This window comes from Mus musculus, chromosome 1 (assembly GCF_000001635.26).
Source record: "Mus musculus strain C57BL/6J chromosome 1, GRCm38.p6 C57BL/6J".
NCBI lineage: Eukaryota > Metazoa > Chordata > Mammalia > Rodentia > Muridae > Mus > Mus musculus.
Window position 1 is genome coordinate 139,333,709 of NC_000067.6, and position 23,303 is coordinate 139,357,011.

Genomic DNA, 23,303 nt, shown 5'->3' on the forward strand with positions numbered 1-23,303 from the left:
AAATTCAATTTTTAAAAACATGATATTTTTGTATATTTTTTATTTCTAAAATAAAAACATAACTTATGCTTAAAAGATGAGTTTAATGTGTATCTTACATATGAAAATTAAATATGTGTTTTCTTATTTCAAATTAATTTATATACTGAAGATCTATTTTAATTTATTCATTTGTCCATCCTTTCATAATTTATTTTTGTGTTTATGTTTGTGGCATATGTAAGTGGCTTTTGTGTACTTATATCTATAATGTGTAGGTGTATTAAGGCCAGAAATCAACACAGAGTACCTTCCTGAAGGCCTCTTTATATTTTTTGAGACAGGGTCTCTCACTACATCTAAAAATTACCAATTGGCTATCTATGCCCACCAATGAGGTATAAGGAGGTTAGGACTAAAGACAAGAACTGAACTACACAGAATTATAACTGGGTTGCTACGAATCCAAACTCAGGTCTTCATGCTTGCTCTGATAGGCACTTTATCAACTGAGCTATCTCCTCTGCCCTTCAAAGATTCATTTTAAAATGGAGGAACTGAATATTTTCCTATAGATTCCTTTCGCTAGAAATTCCAACACGTTTTTATTAGATTTTTCTTATCCATTTGGCCTTTTCTTGCCATACTACAAGCCAGTTTTCTAATATTGCAAGCATCTTAACGGAAAAGGTATACTCTATTAATCTGGTTAATTTTAAGGAAGATCTCAATTACGTAAGTCTCTAGTGCGTAAACTTGAACTAAGAAGAGACAGATGCTCCGAGTTATTGTCCCTTTCACTATGAAAGCTTTCAAGAATTACTGTGAACTTCAGTTGTAGCTGTTGCAGACGCAAACAGACTCTCACCTGGAGATTCGCTGGCATGGGTTGAGCTCATTTTTTTTGCAGTCAATGAATCGCAGCTCATGAAGTGCAACAGGGTGCACAGAGGATTCATGTAGTGTGAACCCTCTCCACATGCAGTGGCTCTTTCTCCTCTCCCACCTCTCTGTCTTTCTCAATTTATTTCCTTTTCTTGCTTTTGCTGCTCAGAAGCACATGGGCCTTTTTTCCACCTTGTAAACCCAGTTCTTTCTGATCACTCTAAATTCAGATGTGGCATGGAGCAGCAGGGTCACTGTAACTCTTTCCAAGATTTGTTAGACGGTCTAGAGTCAGGGACCTCAAGAGCATCCATGCTCATTGTCAGGCTCTGCCGTTCCCTCATCAGCTCTGGCTTTCTCCTTGATTTTACCCATCTTCACTGGGACTGTGAATAATTGGCATGGACTGCTATAAGCTCTGATATTGTTGGGATATCTATGAAGTAAATCAACCACAAAAGTCTCTAAATTAAGTTCATATGAGTTTAATTTCTGGCTCCCATCCCTGGATATTTTTTAAATTATCAATTAAATTTGACCCTCTGAAGGAAGGGTCTGAACATTTCTGTTTCACATATTTCTGGGTAATTTGTATTCAGAGATGAGAACCAAGATAGGCTATTAGAACACAGGCTGTTGTATTTCTGCAGGTGATTGATGAAGGAGCCTTTGACCATATCCTTGGAGCTGAGCAAGCCTAGCCCAATAATGGCAGTCCTGATTCTTGTGGCCTTATGTTTATTTCATGCAAACTCTACTTTGTAATTACACTTTAAATATGGCTTATAAAAAGCCAAGGTATGAGACTTTGCCTGGTTGCTTAGCCTTATGGGAGCAACATCATGTTATGAGTGGACTTATGGTTGCATTTCAGTGTTTTACCCAGCAAAGAACATTGGCTCTTTTGAGCCTAGAGCAGACACCTTGTTACCCACAGTAATAATACATTAATTGTGAAGAGAAGTGCATTGTTGGTTAACATCTCAGTATTTTGAATACACCCTTGACATAGGTTATTTCTACATTTTGACTGTATAAAAGATTTCAATTAATGTTCAGCCCTAAATAGGAAGTTTATTTCATTCATTCTAAATACTCAGGGAGCATGCTGGAGGGTTAGAAAGCAAGTAGTTTCTGGAAGATAAGGAGAAGGGATGCAAAATGTCACCTTCTTGTGACAGAACCATTGCAATTATAGACTCACAATTGTTGGGAAAGCTTTTACTGAGTCAGCAGCCAGGCAGGGACTCGGGTGTCAGTATTAGAACCCACCGATTTGTAGCCTGCCTTCTTCCTAATATACCACATGATATATTGGGGGCAAATAATGGAGGACCTAATTCAGGTTTGAAAAAATACAAAGGACTGAAAACCAGAACTGTCTGGTCCTGAAAGTGGCTCCTTGAAGTCCATGGACCAAATCCAAAGGTATTTGTCACCTTATCCATCAAGACATGTATTTACTGTCTTTTTTTCTGGTTATGAGAACACTTAAAATTCTTTTTATGGTTGATTGAAGTATACACTATTATCAAGTTCCCATGCAACAACACCATAAAACTTATTTCTCTTCCCATCTCACCTTGTACTCATTTCCCAGCATCTCCTCCTTCCTTATCCATGCTCCACCCTCTGCCAGTCCATGGAAGCAACCATTGTATATCCTATTTGTTGTGTAAGCTATTTTGGATTCCACTTATGAGATTGGCTCTTCATGCCTGGCTTAATTCACTTAATATAATGTCTTCTAGACTCATCCATGATGCTGCAAGTGCAGAATACAGGTGCCCAAGAGATACACGAAATGTTTCTCAACATTTCTGATCACCAGAGAAATGCAAACTGTGATCTTATAACTGTGATATTGGTGGTGTTCAAAATTATGAATAATAGTAGGTGCTGGGGAATTTTGGGGGGAAAATGGAACTCTATTTTATTGGTATATTTTGGGAAACACTATGGAAGATCCTCAGAAATCCCTGGCAATTGGTTTACCATGTGATCTAGTGGCACTACTACTGAATATATAGCTACAAAAATAGGTATTTTAAAAATACCTATTGCCTTCCATCATTCACTAAAGCACTATTCATAATACCATACCTTGGGATATGGTAGCAGCCAGAATCCATCAAGTGGTAGGTTTTATTTAAATATGGCATCTGTACACAAAGGGTACTATTTAATGTTTGTTAAAAACCAAGTCTAAGCTTGCAGCTATGTAGACCTCCTAATGAAGTAGCAGTACTGATGGTTCATACCTGCTCACAGATCCAGCGAATTCCGTAGAGTCCCAGAGATTTTAGCTAAAGCTTGCTCTCTAGTTACTAGTATGTTCTAGAACTTGGCTATTTTTATAAGTGACTAGACATATATTATATTGAAAATGAAAAAAGAGTACACATATATTCTTAAATATGAAAGGAATGTACAGGGTGCAGATGTAATTGCACTTACCAGAAAACTCTTGAGGGCAGACACAAGTGTATCTTCCTATCTCATTGAGGCACACAGCCTCATTCTTGCAGGGATCAGAAACACATTCATCCACTTCCAAGTCACAATGCCTGCCTTGGTATCCAGGCACACAGAAGCAGGAGTAGCCATTGATTCCATCCTGGCACATAGCCCCATTGTGGCAAGGGCTAGAAGCACACTCATTGTGATCAGTCTCACAGAACCTTCCAGCATATCCAGGAGGGCAGATACAGACAGGGTGCTCAGGGTCTTTACGGCAGGTGCCTCCATGTTGGCAGAGGTTCCCTCCACAGGAATTGGTGGCAGTTTCACAGTTCAGCCCGCTGTACCCAGGAGGACACTGACACAGGAAGTTCCCTTCCCCTGGGATTTTCACACAAGTGGCAATTCCTTGGCAGGGACTCGAGAAGCAAGGGTCTTTCAGATCTTCACAGTCTTTGTCCAAATTATTGGCTGTGTCTAAGCAACAATTGTTGTCTTGTGGAAAATGCTTGCACGTAGAATTGTTTTGGCAAGGACCTGAAAGGCACCTGGTATTGTTTTTATTGCAAAATGAATCTAAAACAAAATAGAAAGTATCAAGATTAAATTTGCAAATAGTTGAGGATAAAATTACAGAAAAATTCAAATGTACTCATTAGTGAAACACATTATGGAATATGCTGAAATATTGATTTTTAACTCTTCACTTATCCAGAAGTTTTCTATACTTATGATTAATAAACTAAGATAGGAGCTAAGGTGATGCCTCACCCAGTAAAATGCCTGCCTTGCAAGCAAGAGCGTCTGAGTCCAGTCCCCAGAGCACACAGCTTAAAGGGCAGGTTGGGTAGCAGACACTTAAAATTCCAGCACTGGGGCAGCTAGATCCTTGGGAGTGACCAGTCATCCTAGCCTAATGTCGAGTATGAGGATGATGAGAAACTGTCTCAACAAAGGATGAAGGATAGATATGTCAGGAAGGACATTGGAAGTTGTCTTTGCCCACATCCACACTTGTTGCACACAGGCACATAAATAAATACACAGTGCAACACCCCCCCCACACACACACACATATGCATGCACAGCAAAACTAACTGCAGCAGGGTTCTTCCACATCTTCCTTTCCTCTGTTCTAAGTGCAGTCAGATAATGAGAATGCTGTCAATCTGTCCGGCTACTGAGAATTCTGACACCCATCTTCTCTTGTGTAAAACTTTAGGAAATACTAGGAGATCATTTACAAAGCCATCTGTGGAAAAGTTGCCTAACTGAAACACCTATTGAAATGAACCCTATTTCTTGATTTATGATTGAGTGTTTTTTCAACATCTCTATTTTATGCTCCAAAAAGCAAAGCACACACACACACACACACACACACAATCAATAAAGCCCTAGTAATCCAGTGGGTTCCACTGTGCTGACCATCCTAGGACTTCACACACAGTATTTCTCAAATAGTTATGTACATCTCACAGGTTAAAACAGACAAGGTCCCACTGCAGATATATTGAAGTCAAAGGCTTCAAACTTTATTTTCCTGAAACTGTTCTAGGGATCTATCTTTGAAAATATAATTGGAATAATGGTCCCAAGAGAGCGATAGTTCTAAGGCTTTCTCTAAATCGATTGGATATATTTCTAATTTATACTCTGAAGCATTGCGTTCTGGAGGATATTAGAACATCTTAGAACTCGCAAGAAGACTGTGTGTGAGGATGCCTGTAACTCCAGTTCTCAGTAGATGGAGGCAGGTCTTGATTTAAAACCAGCCTGTAGTATGTAGTAAGACTCTGTCATGCACACACAGATACACAACACACACACACACATTCAAAAGGAACTCAGTTATAAATCAGAATTATATGCCTAGCTGTACTACTTATTCAATTTAAAGAGAGGAAAACATTTGTGTGCTTACTTTTTCCCTCCATTTTAAAGATTTTAGGGGACCATGAATGAAAATGGCAACGAAACCAAGAAAGAAGTTGTTTATCCTAGGAAGCTTGTCAGTAATCTAACAAGATAACGACAAGCAGGTTTTACTAAAAGAGAAATCCCAGAACCCCAGATGTGCCACCAGTATCAGCATTAAGCAGAGCGAAAAGTGTAGCCTCAAGAGGGATATGTCAGAGAAGAAAAATGTGGAGTTCTGTGTAGGGGGACAGCAAAGAAACACACCAACTCTAAAACCCAAAGCAATTTTTACTGCTGTTAATTTTGGAGAACACTAAAAGCTGCACAAAAAAGAAAATGAAGTCAGGGTAGGTCGGTAAGTGAAATCAGTACACAAATAAAAGAGAAAATAAAGCTCTCATGTAGGAGAATAATCCTTTACTATAAAATAATATAAACTGTAACAGATATTGGGAGTAATAGAGGTCTCTCTCTGTGTGTGTGTGTGTGTGCGTGTGTGTGTGTGTGTGTGTGTAACCTGCTAAATAATTAACTCAATTTTTGCCACAGTAGGATGACAATGTTTTGCTTAGTTTAGTTTAGTTTAGTTTAGTCTAATTTAATTTAGTTTAGTTTAGTTTTGTGACAAGGTCTCCCTACACAGCCCTGGCTGTCCAGGAACTTGCTAGTTTGAGGCTGGCCTCAAACTCACAGAGATCCACCTGCCTCTGCTTCTTGAGTGCTGGGATTAAAGGTGTGTACAACCACACCTAGCTAGGATATCAATATTTTATGTCAGTACCTAAAGATGAAATAAACATTTAGGAAATAAATGAAAACAAATTTGTTAGAAAGCACTTCGGGGAGCTTTTCCTGGTATGTGCACCTCGGGCGTGAGAAGCAGGTAGGTGTGTGCTTCATCAGGACCCTAGGGATTTGGAGAGGATTACTGAAGACAAATTTAATAAAGTGTTTGCAAAGCAAGCCAGGTGTATTTAAATCCATCCCCTGTCTTCCATTGTTCTGTTTCTCTGTATATTTTTAAGTGCTTGTAGTATTTGTACAAGTCTCACACCTTCCTGGTGCCATTGACATGGTCTTTGACATAGTGAAGGTCATATCTGTGAATTTGTGAACGTGTGCCTAGATGCTAACAGGCCTTCTCTTAGGTACAATTCAGCATATGTGCGCTGACTGATGAGACCAAATTATCTGTCAGAATGAAAGTTCCACTTTTCAAATTTATAAAATAACTTCAATTTACTAAATGTTGTTTGACATGATCTAACCTAGACAGGCCCTGGACTCAGACTCTTTCTGTCTTCACTGCCAAAATGCTAGGCATGGGATGAAAAAAACTGATTAAATAATTAAATAAGCAGCTAGGGAAAACAGAACAGAGGCACAAACACATGATGGGTGGCCATGACTTAAGGATCATGGCCATTCCAACATTTTCAAAATGCCAGGAAAAAAAGTCACATGTGTTATACCTGGCACACTACATTCTCTCAATGAAAAAGAAAGTGGTTTTAATAATTATTATGCTTTAGAATTAAATATTAATTTTATCATTAATAGAATAAGACTTAAATTTATTATTGGGATTTAGGTCCCAGGAAAAATAGGCATGGAAGATTTGGTTTTCATATGAGCTTTCTAACTGAGAGTGTGAAATTTCACTGGGTGTTTAATGTTCAGAACAAGTCAGACACTACAGCACCTTCTCCTTGCAGTAAAGTTCGCCATCTACTGGCAGTCATAAGATTTTCCTTACAGAGCTTTAAACTTTCCCTCCCTCCCTCCCTCCCTCCCTCCCTCCCTCCCTCCCTCCCTCCCTCCCTCCCTTTCTTCCTTCCTCCCTCCCTCCCTCCCTCCCTCCCTCCCTCCCTCCCTCCGCCCCACCCTCCCTCTCTTCCTCCCTCCCCCCTCCTCCTTTTCCCTCCCTGTGTGTGTGTCAACACATATATATGATCTTTTTTGAATTTCTAGGTTTTGAATTCCTAACAAAATTTATCAGTGTAATACAAAATTAACATTATTGTTCACTATAAAGTGTTAATTCCCACGGCAGGGATTGTATTCATAAAATGGTAGGCTCAGGTATACCTTTCCATATAGAGGCTGTGAGAGCACTAAGCAGTGTGGTAGATACATCCTTCCCATGAAGGACCTGGGCTGGGTGGGAACCAGGCAAGATAAGGAGTGCAATAGATTAGAAAATGTCTGCTCTTAACAGCTTTCATTTTTGCAAAAACATATCTTTAACTCTAAACTATAAATTTAAGTGTTTATTTAAATGCTTGCCTCTGAAAATAACATGTAATGACGTTGTAATAATAACCTAACTAACTGTACTGAGGACACTGGTGTGTCTCATGTTGTCCTCAGTACCTGTTTATCCTAATACACACGGAACTTTCCTAAGTATGAATCACCCAAGCCAAGGTTCCTTAACAATGTTTCTCTATGCCAGGTATGCACATGTACATGGACAGCTATAATTACTACATACTACTCATATGTAAAGAAGTAATCACAAATACTCATTTAAAAAAGCAAAAAAAAGCTTTCTCCATTTAATTATTCTGTTATTATTAATTTCTCAGTTTTTATCAGGATTTACTAACCCAATTCTCTCCACAAAACTCTAATCATGTCTGTCATTCATTTTTATTGCTACTGAACTGAAGCATCAGATTCACTCTGTGCCACTAGAAAGATGGAAAGGATGGATGGATGAACTCCCAAGTATCATATCTGGGTCAAAAATAGCAATTGTAATGTGTCCATATTTAGCCAAACTAAACACCCTCCCCTACTCTCCCTGCAGTGTATGCACACTTATTTGGGTTCATCGCTCAGAGGCATGAACGTTTCCCAGGTTTGTTTGTTTGTTTGTTTGTTTATTCATTCATTCTCAGAGTAGTGGGACATGTGCCAAGGATTTAGAAAACTCATTTCTAAGGGATGCTCTGGGCTTGCTGTAGAATAACTTTGGAAACACGACTAGGCAGTGCTTTCTATTTTAATTTTATCTCACATTTAACCACACCTAAAGAGGAGATAAACACAGGATTTATGATTCCAAAGTGTGATTATCCCAACAGCAGGCAACGAACAGTATTTGGTGTTTTTTTTAATAAAGAAGATTAAATATTTACTAATCAGATGCTGCTAAAATGAACTGGGAAGTTTAAACATGTTAGCAGAGTCAAGCCTACATCAACAGGTCTAAGAATTTTAATTTATGAAAATGAGGACATTTGTTGAATTCTCCTTAGCCTGGCTTTCTGCAGAGAATGAAATTCTATTCTGGGCTGGGCTGGGTAGGGGTTAGTACAGGAGGGAACCACATCTTTATTCAGGACGTAGTCCAAATGGCTTGCACATGGTACGTAGTGAGTAGAAAACTATTGAATAATGAATGAATGTAAAAATAGCTGAATTCTCATTTAAGGCTTGCTATGAAATTCTTACTTTGACCTCTTTTGGTAAAATGAAGCAGAACAAATCAGCAGAAGAAAACCACTCACTTTGATCCACGGTGTGGCAGAATCCACATGGAATACTTGAACTAAGATGTAGATGGGTTCTTTGAAGACAGTCCCTTCCCCCTGAATTTCTGCTGCATCCTAAAATGCTAGGCAGTCACTCTCATATATGCCGTTATCTCTATACATGTTCATTGTCTCAAATACCAGCCTGAGACCAATATAATGTAATGGGAAGAGTACAGACATATGGATAGATGGATTGAAATATTGGTTCAACCAACGTCCATCTCTGTGACTCTAAGGAAACTGGTCATCATCACAGTGCCCCAGTTTCTTTATTTTTAATAGGGATAACTAATAGCCAAGTGCACAGCAGGTGGCCAAATGGGTTTTGAATCGTAGACTTACATGTCGGCTCTGCTACTTACTGACCTCTATGGGGCTTTTCATGAAAATACTAATATGCCTCAGGTTTCATTTCTGTAAAAATGGCACTATTCCATAATATCAAACCCCTAACAGTGCTTGGCATAAATGAGCATTATTTGTATCTTACTAATAGTAAAAATGTTATTAGTATTCTTGCTGTTTTTAATCCCAAAGAACAGAATTAATGATGTACATGAAGGTCCTTGAAAAAAATTTTAGCCACTAAAGAGTTTTTAATCAGTAGCATTTGCTTGACCATGCAAGGTCCAAAGTCCAAACACCTTAGGATCCCCTCTGTTAATGAAAGAAATTCAATTTACATAGTTGGTGCCTGATAAATCACACTTCAAGGAACAAATTCAAGGAAGGTGACTTTATGATATGCAAAAGAGCATTCTGTGTTTTGAGAGTTCTAAGGGTACAGGCTTATTGCTACTGTTATCCCCTGAAAACCAAACAGCATATTCTATCTAGGCAGAGGCTGGAACCTCCAAACTTCCTACTGCTAATTCACAGGCAAACTCTGATGTGCAACTTCATTGCTCCAGCTGGGGAGACTGTGGCCAGAATTCACTGGTGGTATCTGCACCTCAGAGTCCTATTCTATTATCACTTCTTTAGAGGGCCCATAGGAAAGTTTAAAAAACCTTCCTATAAATATATTTTAAATATAGATTTGAATGCTTTTCATACAATAAGCATTTTGCTAGTTTTTTTATATGTACTTTCTGATTATTAACACCACCATAGATGAAGTCAAGTCCCTTTCAATCCAAAGATATCAAGATTCCATGGACAATAAAAGCATCTAAGATCCCCACTATGTAGCGTGGACACCTAAGAATAGGGTTGGACTGGGTCTTGGTCACTATGCATCACATGGTTCTTGTCTTGGGCATCCATCATGCCCACCTCACCTGAGGTGCCTTCCTACTTCTATTAACTTCAGAAAATGACTAAGTAATGCAAAGTGTGAACATCATTTTTTACTAAATGTCAGTCAATGAACATTTTATTTTTTTTTAAAGATTTATTTATTTATTATATGTAAGTAACACTGTAGCTGTCTTCAAACACTCCAGAAGAGGGTGTCAGATCTTGTTACAGATGATTGTGAGCCACTATGTGGTTGCTGGGATTTGAACTCCGGACCTTCGGAAGAGCAGTCGGGTGCTCTTACCCACTGAGCCATCTCACCAGCCCAATGAACACTTTAATAAGGTTCAATCATGTTTCTTTGCCATCAGGCCTGGGCTCTGATCTTATTATAACCAGTGTATACTTTAATAATAGTTTTACTAACAGAATAGACTTGAACTTTATTATCACTATTACTTCTAGTAAACCAAAATGTGGATTGTCACTGTATCCAACAAAACATCGACAATAGTATTTGTTGGACTGGGCAGGACGACTGCACCCATGAACACAGAGCAGCTGTGACTGAAAAAGGTAAACCAGCACAGGATCAAACTGGCCAAAACCAGAGCATGGATGGGAGAAGGGCCCATGAGCTTTACCCCCAGCTGAAAAGTTATTGGTAGTTGATGGCTGTTAGGGATAGAATAGTAAATTTTATTTTGGAACATGGCCCTAGGAAGGCTACCTATGCTCCAATAGCTGGTTCTACACCCATACACCCACATATATAAGGCAGAACTATGTGAATGAAGTGATTTTTTTTTAGGAGAGAGTACAAGATGCTACGAGAGAAAAGAGGTCGTCAGGATAAGAATTAGAGAGGAGGAAATAAAAAGACACCATATATATATGTCAAACTTAAATGTTATTATTAACATAAAATGTCTCTAATTTTCTGGTTCCTTAGGATCAAAGAATAAACCTACCACTTCATTTACTTTCTATGGAAAGATTATGGGATATGGAACCGTTACATTCATCTTATAAATGGGGAATTTTCTGGAATGTCAAAGTACTTCACTGGTTTTGTGCATCTAATATGTAGTAGGACCGAATGCCAAGAGACTTCAAGACATTTATCTGAAAAAAAAAAAAAAAAACCTCAGAGAGGAAGAAGAATCATGAAAAGAAACACTGAAAAGGTTATTCCCACCCGTTCTTCCAAACGTCCGTGGTCCTCTGAAGCACAGAAAGTGTTGGTAAAGCCGGAGCTTTAGCACGGTTGGGCCGAAAAACATCCAGCTGCTGCTGTTGGTGGAGAGTACACTGCAGCAGCACACGCTTGTTCTACCTCCGTCTATCACATGTCAGCCACGTATGCAGTGAGCATTCTACCCACTACATTAAAAGCAAACCACAGGGCTGTGGGAATGCTTCAGCAGACGAGGAAGGCACCTGCTAAGCTAAGGAGGTCTTTCTCTGACACATACATGGTGCGATGAGAGAACCAACTCCCAAAAAACTATTTTTGCAAGCCTTGGCACGTACACACACACACACACACACACACACACACACACACACACACCACACACCACACACACCACACACACACAAACACACACACACACCACACACACCACACACACCACACACACCACACACACCACACACACCACACACACACACACACACCACACACCACACACACACACATACACACACACACACACACACACACCACACACAGACATACACACAGACACACACCACACACACACACACACACACACACACCACACACACACACACACACACACACACACCACACACACACACACACCACACACACACACACACCACACACACACACACACACCACACACACACACACCACACACACATACACACAGACACACCACACACACACACACTACACACACACACACCACACACACACACACACACACACACACACCACATACACACACACACACACACACATGCTGCACGCGCGCACACACACACACAAGGTAAATAAATGAGTAATGTAAAACACCAATTGTCAAAATTAATTTTAATATATTTAGTGTAGCCAAGTATCCCTAAAATATTTTCATTTCAATATATAATTACTACAAAATTACTTAGATCAAACGGTACCATTTGTATTTTCTTTGCAAGTGTGCTTTATACTTTCAGCACACTCCAGCTATCAAAGCCACATGTGACTAATGGCTGATGCTGCAGACAGGGCAGCTCTTGATGTTTTCATGTGTTTGGAGAAGCAACTAAGCCCTAGAAGAGTCATGCACTGTAGTGACTGTGCATAAGATGTTTTTCTCTGTAATTGAAATGTGCTACTTCATTATTGTTGTAACTACAATTAAGGCATCTCAGTGTGCCCCATGAGAGACATTTGTAAGGTATCTTCAAATAGTGTACATCCTCAGAAGCCCTGGGCAAGGCACGCTTTGGTCACATCTCCCATATTGCTGCAGTCTTGTGAATCTCCAGCCAGAGCAGTCCCAGGACTTACTGTTGCTAAGATACGTTGTAACAGTCATCTACTAAAATATTAGCTCTATAAGGTCAAGTATTAGGATTTTTCAGTGTGTCTGTATATATGACCTATGTGTTCAGTTAGGATTGAGCACTTTATTTTATTGTCGTGTGTGTGTTACATGAGTGTGTACATGCATTGATCACATGTATGTGAGCACAGATGTGTAATGGTGTGTGCATACATGAATGCATGTGTTTACAGAGGCCTAAATGTACCCACCAGATTTCCACTAGGTTTCTGGGGATCTGAACTGCCGTCCTCACGTTAACTGTTTGGGTCACGAGTGCTTTGACCACTGTGTTGTTTCCCCAGTCCCCGATTATGCATTTTGCACGCTCCCATGTGTCTTGAATAGTTTGGAGAATACATACTGATTGTTTTGCTCTTCTGGCTAATTGGTTTCCCTGGGGAAATTGGTTTTGCTCACTCTATGGCTCACTACACTTGAACAGAGAGAGGCTGATTTGCTTCACTCAGATCTCTCGAAGTTGTGGTTGGCATCTGGGGGAAAACCCAGGTTACTGTGGCTACCAGCTAACTTGGAAGCCACCCTGAATAGATTTCTTTTTCTTTATTCAGCTAAGAGCTCCCTGGCACTGAGCACAACAGCTGCGAAGCCGCAGTGCCTCTGGTCTGGATACAATTTGGAGGTGTTTGAGGGGCTCCCTGCCTGGCGTGCTCTGGCACATCCGCTTCTAAGCAGGGCCTTGGTGCACATAGACATGCCTTGGCTCTTCTGCACAACGTCACAGGATACATGCAAAACAGGGCTTGAGCTCGCAGGGACCTGTTTGGCAGACTCTACCCAGAAGGGGAAGGCAAGTGCATAAGTAATGAATTCTGAGGCTGTGTTGCTTAGCATGAAACACCAGGGAAAAGAAAATGCTGATGTTTGAAAACTCCCAGGGAAATGTAGGGGTACTGGCATCCTTCTGAGAGCTGCAAGAGACTGTCTCATACATGGGATTGGCAGCTTAACTGAATAGAAAGCATAAAGGCTCCATTTGGGGGTGTGCATAAGGAGTTACATACCACAAAAGCGCCTGATCTTAAACACCAACACCGTGGCCGTGACCACCTCTGTTTCGAGGGCATGCCTTTGTATTTAATATGTTTTTTGAGTTGATGGGAAAAGAAGGATAAAGTCCAGCAAATTCCATATCTGTAAATTGAATATATTTATGGAAGTTTTGTCTAATGCTAGTATTTAAAGTGATGTTTTGAAAATGAAGCCCGCACATTACTCGTCACTGTGTATACCTCCTAACTGACCCATGGAACTGAAAGAAGCAAGCCTAATTCTCATCTTCTTTAACTGATAGAATGATTACATTTAAGCCTTATGTCATTATTTCTCTTAAAAATTGTATCCAACCCACCACGAAGCAGCAGTCCTGTGCCTTGGACCAGTTATCTATCTTTTGAACACTCACTTAGAAGCTCTGGAATGGTGCTTATTTATGAGTGAGACAGTTCCTTTGTTCTGTTCTGTCTTATTTTCCCACACTAAGATAGCTTTGGGCAAGGTACTAAGCTTCCTTTTATAACATTTTCCTGAGTTATTAGTCAAAGAGAGATGGATCATCCATGACTTAGAGCATTTTGGATGGTATAACAAAATTTGCACAGTTAATCTGCAGAGAGCAGAAGTCTCTCCACCTATGGCAGAGTACACTAGCACAGCCATTGGTCTGTTTTTCCACCATATCAACCACCTTTGGACAATCTATGTGAAAGTTAGAAGGTTTTTCTATAAAGGCTATTAGAAGTTCTCCCTGTGTTAGTGAATACTATAAAATGGGTCTAATGGGATGGCTCAGTGGGTAAGGTGCTAGCATCTCAGCCTAACCACCTTAGGTCAATCTGGAATACTCACACAATGGACAGACAAAACTGTCACAAACTGACTTCTGATCTCCAGAGGCATGCCACACTCACATAAATCACAAATAAGTAAATGAATATGTAGTGAAAATTTGTATCTTTCACAAATATTCTGTATGTTTTAAAGATATTTTCTACGTTTTATCTCAGTTTTATTTGTAGAAATACAGATGTGCCGGGCGGTGGTGGCGCACGCCTTTAATCCCAGCACTTGGGAGGCAGAGGCAGGCTGATTTCGGAGTCCGAGGCCAGCCTGGTCTACAGACTGAGTTCCAGGACAGCCAGGGCTATATAGAGAGAAACCCTGTCTTGAAAAAAACAAAACAACAACAACAACAACAACAAGAATACAGATGCTATCCAGAAGTAAAGGACACCAAAATAACATCAGCTCAAGCCAGGACTGTATAAAATAATTGATTGTTTAATCCTCAAAACATTAAAGCAATAATTTCAAGGTTCTGTTAAATAAACCGTGCGTTCCAAGAAAATGCCAATCCTAGGTATAAAAGGGTTAAAAAAAACCCACGAAGAATCCATTTGCCTCTGGTCCATTTCAAAAGCACCCTATCATGTTGTTATAGAAACCACTTGCAGCTGGAAACCCCCCATCATGATTATTGCTATAGTAACCACCAAATGACAAGAAGCTAGTCTTTCATCCATTTGCCATCATCCCCTTTCCAAGATGGTTTTGTTTCAACGTGTGCTGGAGACAGAAAAGAAAGAGTAAATTTAATGAGGACAGAAACTGAGTGGAAAGAACCCAGTCTAAGCAATCACAGGGGAGGTGGAGTCTTTCTGCACTTTTCAGAGAAAGAGTCCTATGTTTCTTGAAACAAACTTTTAAATTTTTCACCCAATCACATGCTTGCTTGTTTCTTTTATTTATTTGAGTTTAAATTCAGAGTATTTGAAATATTAAATGTATTTTTTACGTTTTAAAATTATTCTTTAAATATAATTTTACAATAATATGCCTTTGCCTAATATGGTCTCTTATGTGTTTAATTTGCCAAGTTAAATCATGTCAAATACATAAGATTATCTCTCATCATAGTTCACCACAAAATGTTATGGTGTTCTAATACAGTACCATATTGAAAGTCAATTTCTGACAACCAATATTTAATTCACTCATTTATTTCCCCCCAGGAATGCAAAGTTTAAAACGTAATGCAGTGTTCAATTTTAGTAATCTTGAATAAAAATTATTTAGTTAAATGAAAATAAACATATGGCCATCTCATATATCTCTCTCTCTCTCTCTCACACACACACACACACACACACACCTATCATCTGTCTGTCTGTCTGTCTGTCTATCTCTCATCTCTATTTCTATCTCAATGTTTCTCTCTGCTTTGGACTTCATCTCTTTGTATGATAGATCACCTTATATGTTGCTAAGTTGCAAATCTTTTATTTGTAGACATATATCCAATTCTGACTTTGAAAAGTTTAAAATCAACTTAAGGAGAAGATATTGCAATGACACCAACAAAATGTAAGACATATGAGATCAGTAAAGGTCACAGACAGTGTCCCTGTGTACATTAAAACCGGCAGTCTGAGCACAATGGATGAAAAAACATTGTTACAAATCAAAGGCTAATATTCAAATGCTTAATTCCTGGGTAAAAACCAAATGCTACCATCCAGCCACAGCTTACCTCCAAGATCATCACATAGAAAGATACAGAAAGATACAACCATCATCATTTTCTGAAAGTTTTATTTGAGGAAGAATAACCTATATTACTCAAGTCAGAATAAAAGAGATTCTGAAATCCCTGAAATAAGAGAGAGATACTTGGAATAAGATGGGGAACTTGTCTCACTGCATTTGAGTATCATTTTTATTAATCCCATTCTTCAGAAAAACCTAAAATATGTGTGGCAGTTGAAGACAGTGCTTCCTTTTTTTGGCTGCTGCCTTTGGGAATTTGTATTTATGGGTTATATTTCAAGTTGAGGACCTACATAAATATTAAATTAAATATTGACTCTGATATTTGTCTTGGAATGTGTGGGGTTTTGTACATCCCGGTTTACTTTGCTTCCCATATGCTCGTTTTTGCTTTGTGTAGGAATAGTTTTAAGGAAATTCTCCAAAACTGGTTTTTGTTGAGGGCTATTAACATTATATTTTAAATCTACTTAGAATTATTTCAAAATAGTTACCATGATCAAGTAATCAACACTACACATGAGCAAGTACACATTTTTGTGTGAAAGCAACACTAATTTTATCCACTTTGATTACAACACCCAAGTGATGTTTTGTGTGATAGCTCCAACCAACTTTCATTTGCTGTGGCCCTAGATCACATGTAGCCCTTGCTCACACAGATATGCTTTTAGGACTGACCACTTGGCATTGGATAGCCAGTTCTGGGACTCATTCCTGGGAAAGACTGACTCTTTTCTGCCAGCAGTCATTAATACATTTTATATCAGGCAGTTCTGGCTTTGTATCCAAGTTCTGTTGACTAATTCTGTAAATTGGAAATGAACACACAGTTTTCAAGGGATTAATATAAGAACTAAGTTAGTGAGTATGTTGAAAGTGCTTACCCATGTCTCTATCACAACAGAGTTATTTAATATGTCAAAACTCTCTCTCATCATGTTTGAGATATTTAATTTGTATTGCTTAGATTAAAAAATAAAATTGAGATGAGAGGAAAGCACCACAGTATATTATAATCATGTTATGAATTTGCCCCAAATTACTTAATAGCCTTGTTTTTATAATCATATTTAATAAATGATGTTTTCTTACCCTAGAAACAACCACTATAAATACAGCAATACAACAACCAATATAGATTCAGCAAAGATCCACATAAACAGTTGCTACAGAAAGAAATGCCTTCACGACCCTTTAATGCTAAAAGTAATAATGTTCATGAGCATGGAATAGCAAGGACCTGTCTTTGTTATTTATCATGCAGAGCCAAGCTCTCTACAGAATGAGCTACCATAGGCTTAAGGGACACAGAACTGAAAGACAGAGATAGACAGGCAAGACATAGGAAGCTGCCTGTTAGTGGGAGGAAAACAGAAGCCTTGGCCGGGCATTGTTGTACCTGTCATTCACTTTTCTGCTAATTGACACACACCAAACATATTTTATGAATCTTCCTGGTCCTGATTCCCAACAGACGGTCGATATATATTAAACCAGAAAGCTGAAAGAATGTATGGATCTTTCATTATAACTTTTGATGTTCATATGCACATAGTACTTTTTTCTCAAGGTCTGACATTGTACAGAAGTGGTTTTGAGCTAAATTCCACATATTATTGGTAGAAAGAATCACATACAGATGCTTTGAAAGGTTGTTGGTGTCAGCATGGAGGTCTTCAGTGTTGCAGGCAGTGGGGTGTCATTGTAGGTTGAGAACTGTATTAATTGGTAAATAGAAAGTAGCTTTCAAAACATTTATTTATTGTATTGTAGAGTTTTAACTTAGATTTTACAAAATTGGAGTTTGAGAACTGATAGGAAATGACATTTGTTCTATTGAAGTATTATAAAGTATGAATTTCACATAGAATGTATTATTGTTGGAAATTAATTTATTGACATTGAACAAGCAATGAATTTCCCTGCCCACCTACCACCTACTGTTTTTGCCAAAGGAAATTTCAGTTCTGTTCTGTTTTGTTTTGTTTTAGAAATTTACAGGGAAAAGAACCTGCAAGATGATATTTTGATAGCATATTTCTCTTAAGAATTCAAAGTATGTTGTCTTGGTTAAGAAAGCATCTTTTTTTCCAAGCTTACTCAAAATAGTCACATATTTTATTTTTAAAATGTATATTTTTTTACTATTTTGACTGTTCTGAATTTTATTTAGATATAGTTGATAAATTATTAATGTATCTAAGGTGAATACTATCATTCTTTGAATATGAATTTATTATGAAATGATCATCACCATCTAATTGCTAATGTGTGTGTGTATTTTTTATTTTACTCACATAGAAGTGTGCACATGTGTGTATGTGTGTATACATATGTGTGTGTGAGTGAGTGTAGGTGGAGATGGAGTTTCATCTGGCCATTTCTTGTCAGTAAACAAAGCTTCCATCCACTACTGGAACTGAGTTACATCCAACTGAATTGTTAGCCAAAGGGGTCCCATGGAAATCCCCAAACAACCCAGGCTGTTGCCAAGACAATAAGTTACTCTCCACAAATGGATAGTAAGGCCTTGTGCTGAAGATACCACCTACACAACTCATTGAACATGGAACAGTCTAACTGGTGCCTATACAGAACCTGTGTAAATACTATAACACCCTTTTGTTATAGTTTCTTTGTCAAAGATACTTTGCACACTACCAAAAGAGAAATGTAGGTACCAAACCAACTACAAACCATTTGACCTAAACTGCTGACCTGCCTGCAAAATATGCTAGGACGATGACGGCACAAAGCTTGAGGGTGTAACCAAGCAATATCTGATTTGACGTAAGGCCCACTCCAGGAGATGGAACCCAAACCTAACACTGCTTAGGTGACTAAGAACCAGAGATTAGATAGACCAAAGACCTGGGGTAAAACCAAATACTACAGGTCTTAAAATATATACAGTAATAAAATTAGTCCAGAGATATTTTGTTCAGCTCATAGAACAGTGCCCTTACTGAGGAATCATTAGAGACACTTCTTCCTCTTACAGCAGATGGGAACAGATGCAGAGACCTGCAGCCAAGGCATTACACAGACAGGGAGAGACCTTGGCACACACAGCTCTAAATGGGATGTCTCTATCAAATTCCTCCCCTCAGAGATCTGCGATTCCAGAAGAAGAGAAGGCAGAAGGATCTTGGGAGCCAGAGGAGATGGAGGACACCAGGAGAAAAAAGCCCTCCAAGTAAACTGAAGAAAGTTTATATGAACTCACGGAGACTGAAATAGCAGGCACAGGGCACACACTAGTCTGTACTGGCTCTTCTGTTAATATATTATTGCTTTCGGTTTTCTACTTTTATGGGATTCCTCTGAGTATGTGAGCAAGTGGGTCTCTGATTCTTGTGTCTTCTTTTGGGCTCCTTTCCTTCTGCTGGTTGTTTGTCTTGTCTGACTTCAATGTGATGGTCTTTGTTTTGTCTTATTATATTTATTTTATTATGTTTTGTTATTATCTCTTAGAAGGATGTTCTAATGGAAGACAAAAGGGAGTGGAACTGAGTGAGAGGGAGGAGGGCAGAACTGGGAGAAGTAGGGGGAAATGGAAACTGTAATGAAAATATATTCTATGGGGGAAGAATTTATCTTCAGTAAAAGAAGAAAAATTCACATTAAAAGAAAAACAAATTCATTGTCATGGCTTTGACATTAGGAGGAGAAAAAAAAAACACTAAGAAATAAAAACCTATGAAAAGAAAAGAATATCAAAGCACAATGTACCTGAAATTTGGGCACATGAAGGTGATTCTAAGAGACAAGCTCATACCACTGAGTGGCTACATTAAACAACTGGAGCTATCTTAGCATAGTAACTTAATGGTACAACTTTAAGCTCTAGAACCAAAAGGAGAAATCACACCCAAAAGAAGTAAATGTCAAGAGATGATCAAACTCAGTGCTGGAATCAATGAAATAAAACAAACAAACAAACAAACAAACAATCTCAATACAATACAAAGGTTTAATGAAACAAACAAAAAACGGTTCTTTGAGAAAAATTAATAGGATTGACAAACACTTAGCAAAATTAACTAAAAGACGAAGGGAAAAGATCCAGTTCAACAGAGTTAGAGACAAGGGGGGCACTAGAACAAACACCCAGGAAATCATTAAGGACATACTTTAAAAACTTGTAATCCACTAAATTGGAAAAAAGTCTAAGAGAAACGAATAATTTCCTCAGTAGGTGCTACCTATCAGAGTCAAATAGACAGCAGCAATTAAAAGCATCTCAACTGAAAAAGCCCCAGGGCCAGGTGGCTTTAGTACAGAATTCTACCAGACTTTTAAAGAAGAAATAAAACTGATGATCTTTAAATTATTCCACAAAATAGACGCAGAAGAACATTTTGTTTTATGAGCTCATGGTTTTACCTGATACACAACCATATAAAGACCTAACAAAGGAAAAGAATTGCAGACCAATAGGCCTTATAGACATGGGTGAAAGATTCTCAATATTTGCAAGGTGAAACCAAAGATACATCAAAAAGCACATCCACCATGATCAAGTAGGCTACATACCACAGATGCAGGATGGTTCAACATGTGTAAATCTATAAATATAACCCACTATAAAAACAGACTGAGAGATAAAACGATGATACCATCACATTAAATATAGAAAGGTCTTTGACAAAATCTAACACCATTTTATGATAAAAGTCCTAAAGAGGGGAGGGATAAAAGAGACATACATCAAAATAATAAAGGTGATTTACACCAAACCCACAACTAACATGAACCTATATGGAGAGAAAGTCAAAGCATTTCCAGTAAAATTGGAAACAAGACAAGACTGCCTATTTTCTCCATATCTATTTAATATAGTACTTTAAGTGTTAGATAGAGCATTAAGACAACTGAAAGAGATCAAAAGGATACAGATAGGGTGGAAATAAATCATCTTTACTTGCAGATGTATATGATAGTATATAAATAAGTGAAAACTCCCTAAAAACTCCAACAGAAAAATCCTACAGCTGATAAACATGATCAGCAAAGTAGCTGAAAAATACAAAATTAATACACAAAAATCCATAACCCTCATGTATGGAAATGACAGGCATACAGAAAGAAATCAGGAAAATAATACCTTTCCAAATAGACTAAAAAAATATCCTGGGGTAACTGTAACCATACAAGTGAGAGAATTTTGTTTTCTGAGACAGGGTTTCTCTATATAGCCTTGGCTGTCTTGGAACTCAATGTATAGACCAGACTGGCCTTGAACTCACAGAGATCCACCTGCCTCTGCTCCCTATTGCCTGGATCGAAAGTATACACCACCACTGCCTGGCACAATGGAAAGGCTTTTATAATAATAAGCATAAGATACTGAAGAAAGAAAATAAGATATCAGAAGATTGAACAATTCTCATTGCTCATGAATCGGTAAGATTAATATAATAAAACTATCACCCTACCAAAAGCACTCTACAGAGTCAATGAAATCCACATAACAATTCTAACATAGTTCTTCACAGATGTTGAAAGAACAATTCTCAGTTTCATATGAAAAAATGAAAAACAAAAAACTTAGGATAGGTAAAACAATTCCAAATAAAAAACGAACTGCTGGAGGTATTACCATCCTTGATTTCAAGTTGTATTACAGAGCTATAATAATTAAAAAAAAGCTTGGTATTTGCACATAAAACATACTCTGATCAATAGAATCAGATTGAAGACCCAGACAGAAGTCTGGACACATATGGAAACTTGATTTTTTGATAAGGAGTCCAGAAAGGCACACTAGAAGAAAGACAGCATCTTCAATGAATGGTACTGATAAAACTGGATGGCTGTATGCAGAAGAATCCAAATAGATCCATATTTTATCACTCTGCACAAGACTCAACTCCAAATGGATCAAGGAACTCAACATAAAATCAGATACACTGAACCTTCTGATAGAAGCAAAAATGGGGAATAGCCTTGAACTCATTGACACAGAAAGAGACTTCTTTTTTTTTTTTTTTTTTTTTTTTTGGTTTTTCAAGACAGGGTTTCTCTAAATAGCCCTGGCTGTCCTGAAACTCACTTTGTAGAACAGGCTAGCCTCGAACTCAGAAATCCACCTGCCTCTGCCTCTGCCTCTGCCTCTGCCTCTGCCTCTGCCTCTGCCTCTGCCTCTGCCTCTGCCTCTGCCTCTGCCTCTGCCTCTGCCTCTGCCTCTGCCTCTGCCTCTGCCTCTGCCTCTGCCTCTGCCTCTGCCTCTCTCCTCTCTGCCTCTGCCTCTCTGCCTCTCTCTCTGCCTCTCTCTCTGCCTCTCTCTCTGCCTCTCTCTCTGCCTCTCTGCCTCTCTGCCTCTCTGCCTCTCTGCCTCTCTGCCTCTCTGCCTCTCTGCCTCTGCCTCCCAAGTGCTGGGATTAAAGGTGTGCACCACCACCACCCGGCTGAAAAGCTTGTAAGGCAAAGAAAGTCATTGCTGGAACCAAGCAGCAGGCTACAGAATGGAAAAAGACTTTATCAGCTGCATATCTGATAGAGAACTATCTCTAAAAAATATTTTTAAAAAACTCAAAAAATTGAACATAGAAAAATAATAACCTTCTTAAAATGAGTACAGTTCTAAACAGAGAGGTCTCGAAAGAGGAAATGCAAATTTCTGAGGGATACTTATAGAAATATTCAATAATCTTAGCCACCAGGAATGCAAATTGAAACTACTTTGAGATTTTATCTTACACTTTTCAGAATGGGCAAGATCGATAAACTAAATGACAGCTCATGTCAGTGTGGATGTGTAACAAGGGTACACTCTGCCATTGCTGGTGGGTTTATAAATTTATACAACCACTATATAAATTAATATGCCAGTTCCTAAAGACACTGGGAATTGATCTACCTCAAGATCCAGCTTCACCACTGTTTTGCATATACCCATAGGACTCTACATCATACTACAGAGACATTTGCTTAACCACATTCATTGATGCTTTATTCATAGTAGTGAGAAATTGGAAACAGATATCAATCAATGGATGAAGAGAAAAAAGAAAGTTTATGTATTTATGTATGGAATATTATTCAGTTGTTAAAAATTGAAAACAGGAAATATGCAGGTAAATGGATGGAGCTAGAAAGAAATCATTTTGAGTGAGGTAACCCAGACTCAAAGAGAAAAAAAAATATG

The 23,303-nt window shown here is 38.5% G+C and overlaps 1 protein-coding gene across 10 annotated transcripts in view; it reads right to left on the reverse strand.

Annotated features, from left to right (window-relative positions):
* Crb1 (crumbs family member 1, photoreceptor morphogenesis associated) overlaps positions 1–23,303 on the reverse strand; it is a 202,668-nt gene that overhangs the window by 157,060 nt on the left and 22,305 nt on the right. For all 10 annotated transcript variants that reach the window (XR_001783143.2, XR_001783142.2, XR_001783144.2 and 7 more), the window contains exon 2: positions 3,322–3,900. Coding sequence is in view for 6 of the 10 variants with exons in the window: in XM_017319071.2 (XP_017174560.1) it covers positions 3,322–3,900 (579 nt within the window). In the remaining 4 variants the exon portion in view is untranslated. The remainder of the gene's footprint in view (positions 1–3,321; positions 3,901–23,303) is intronic.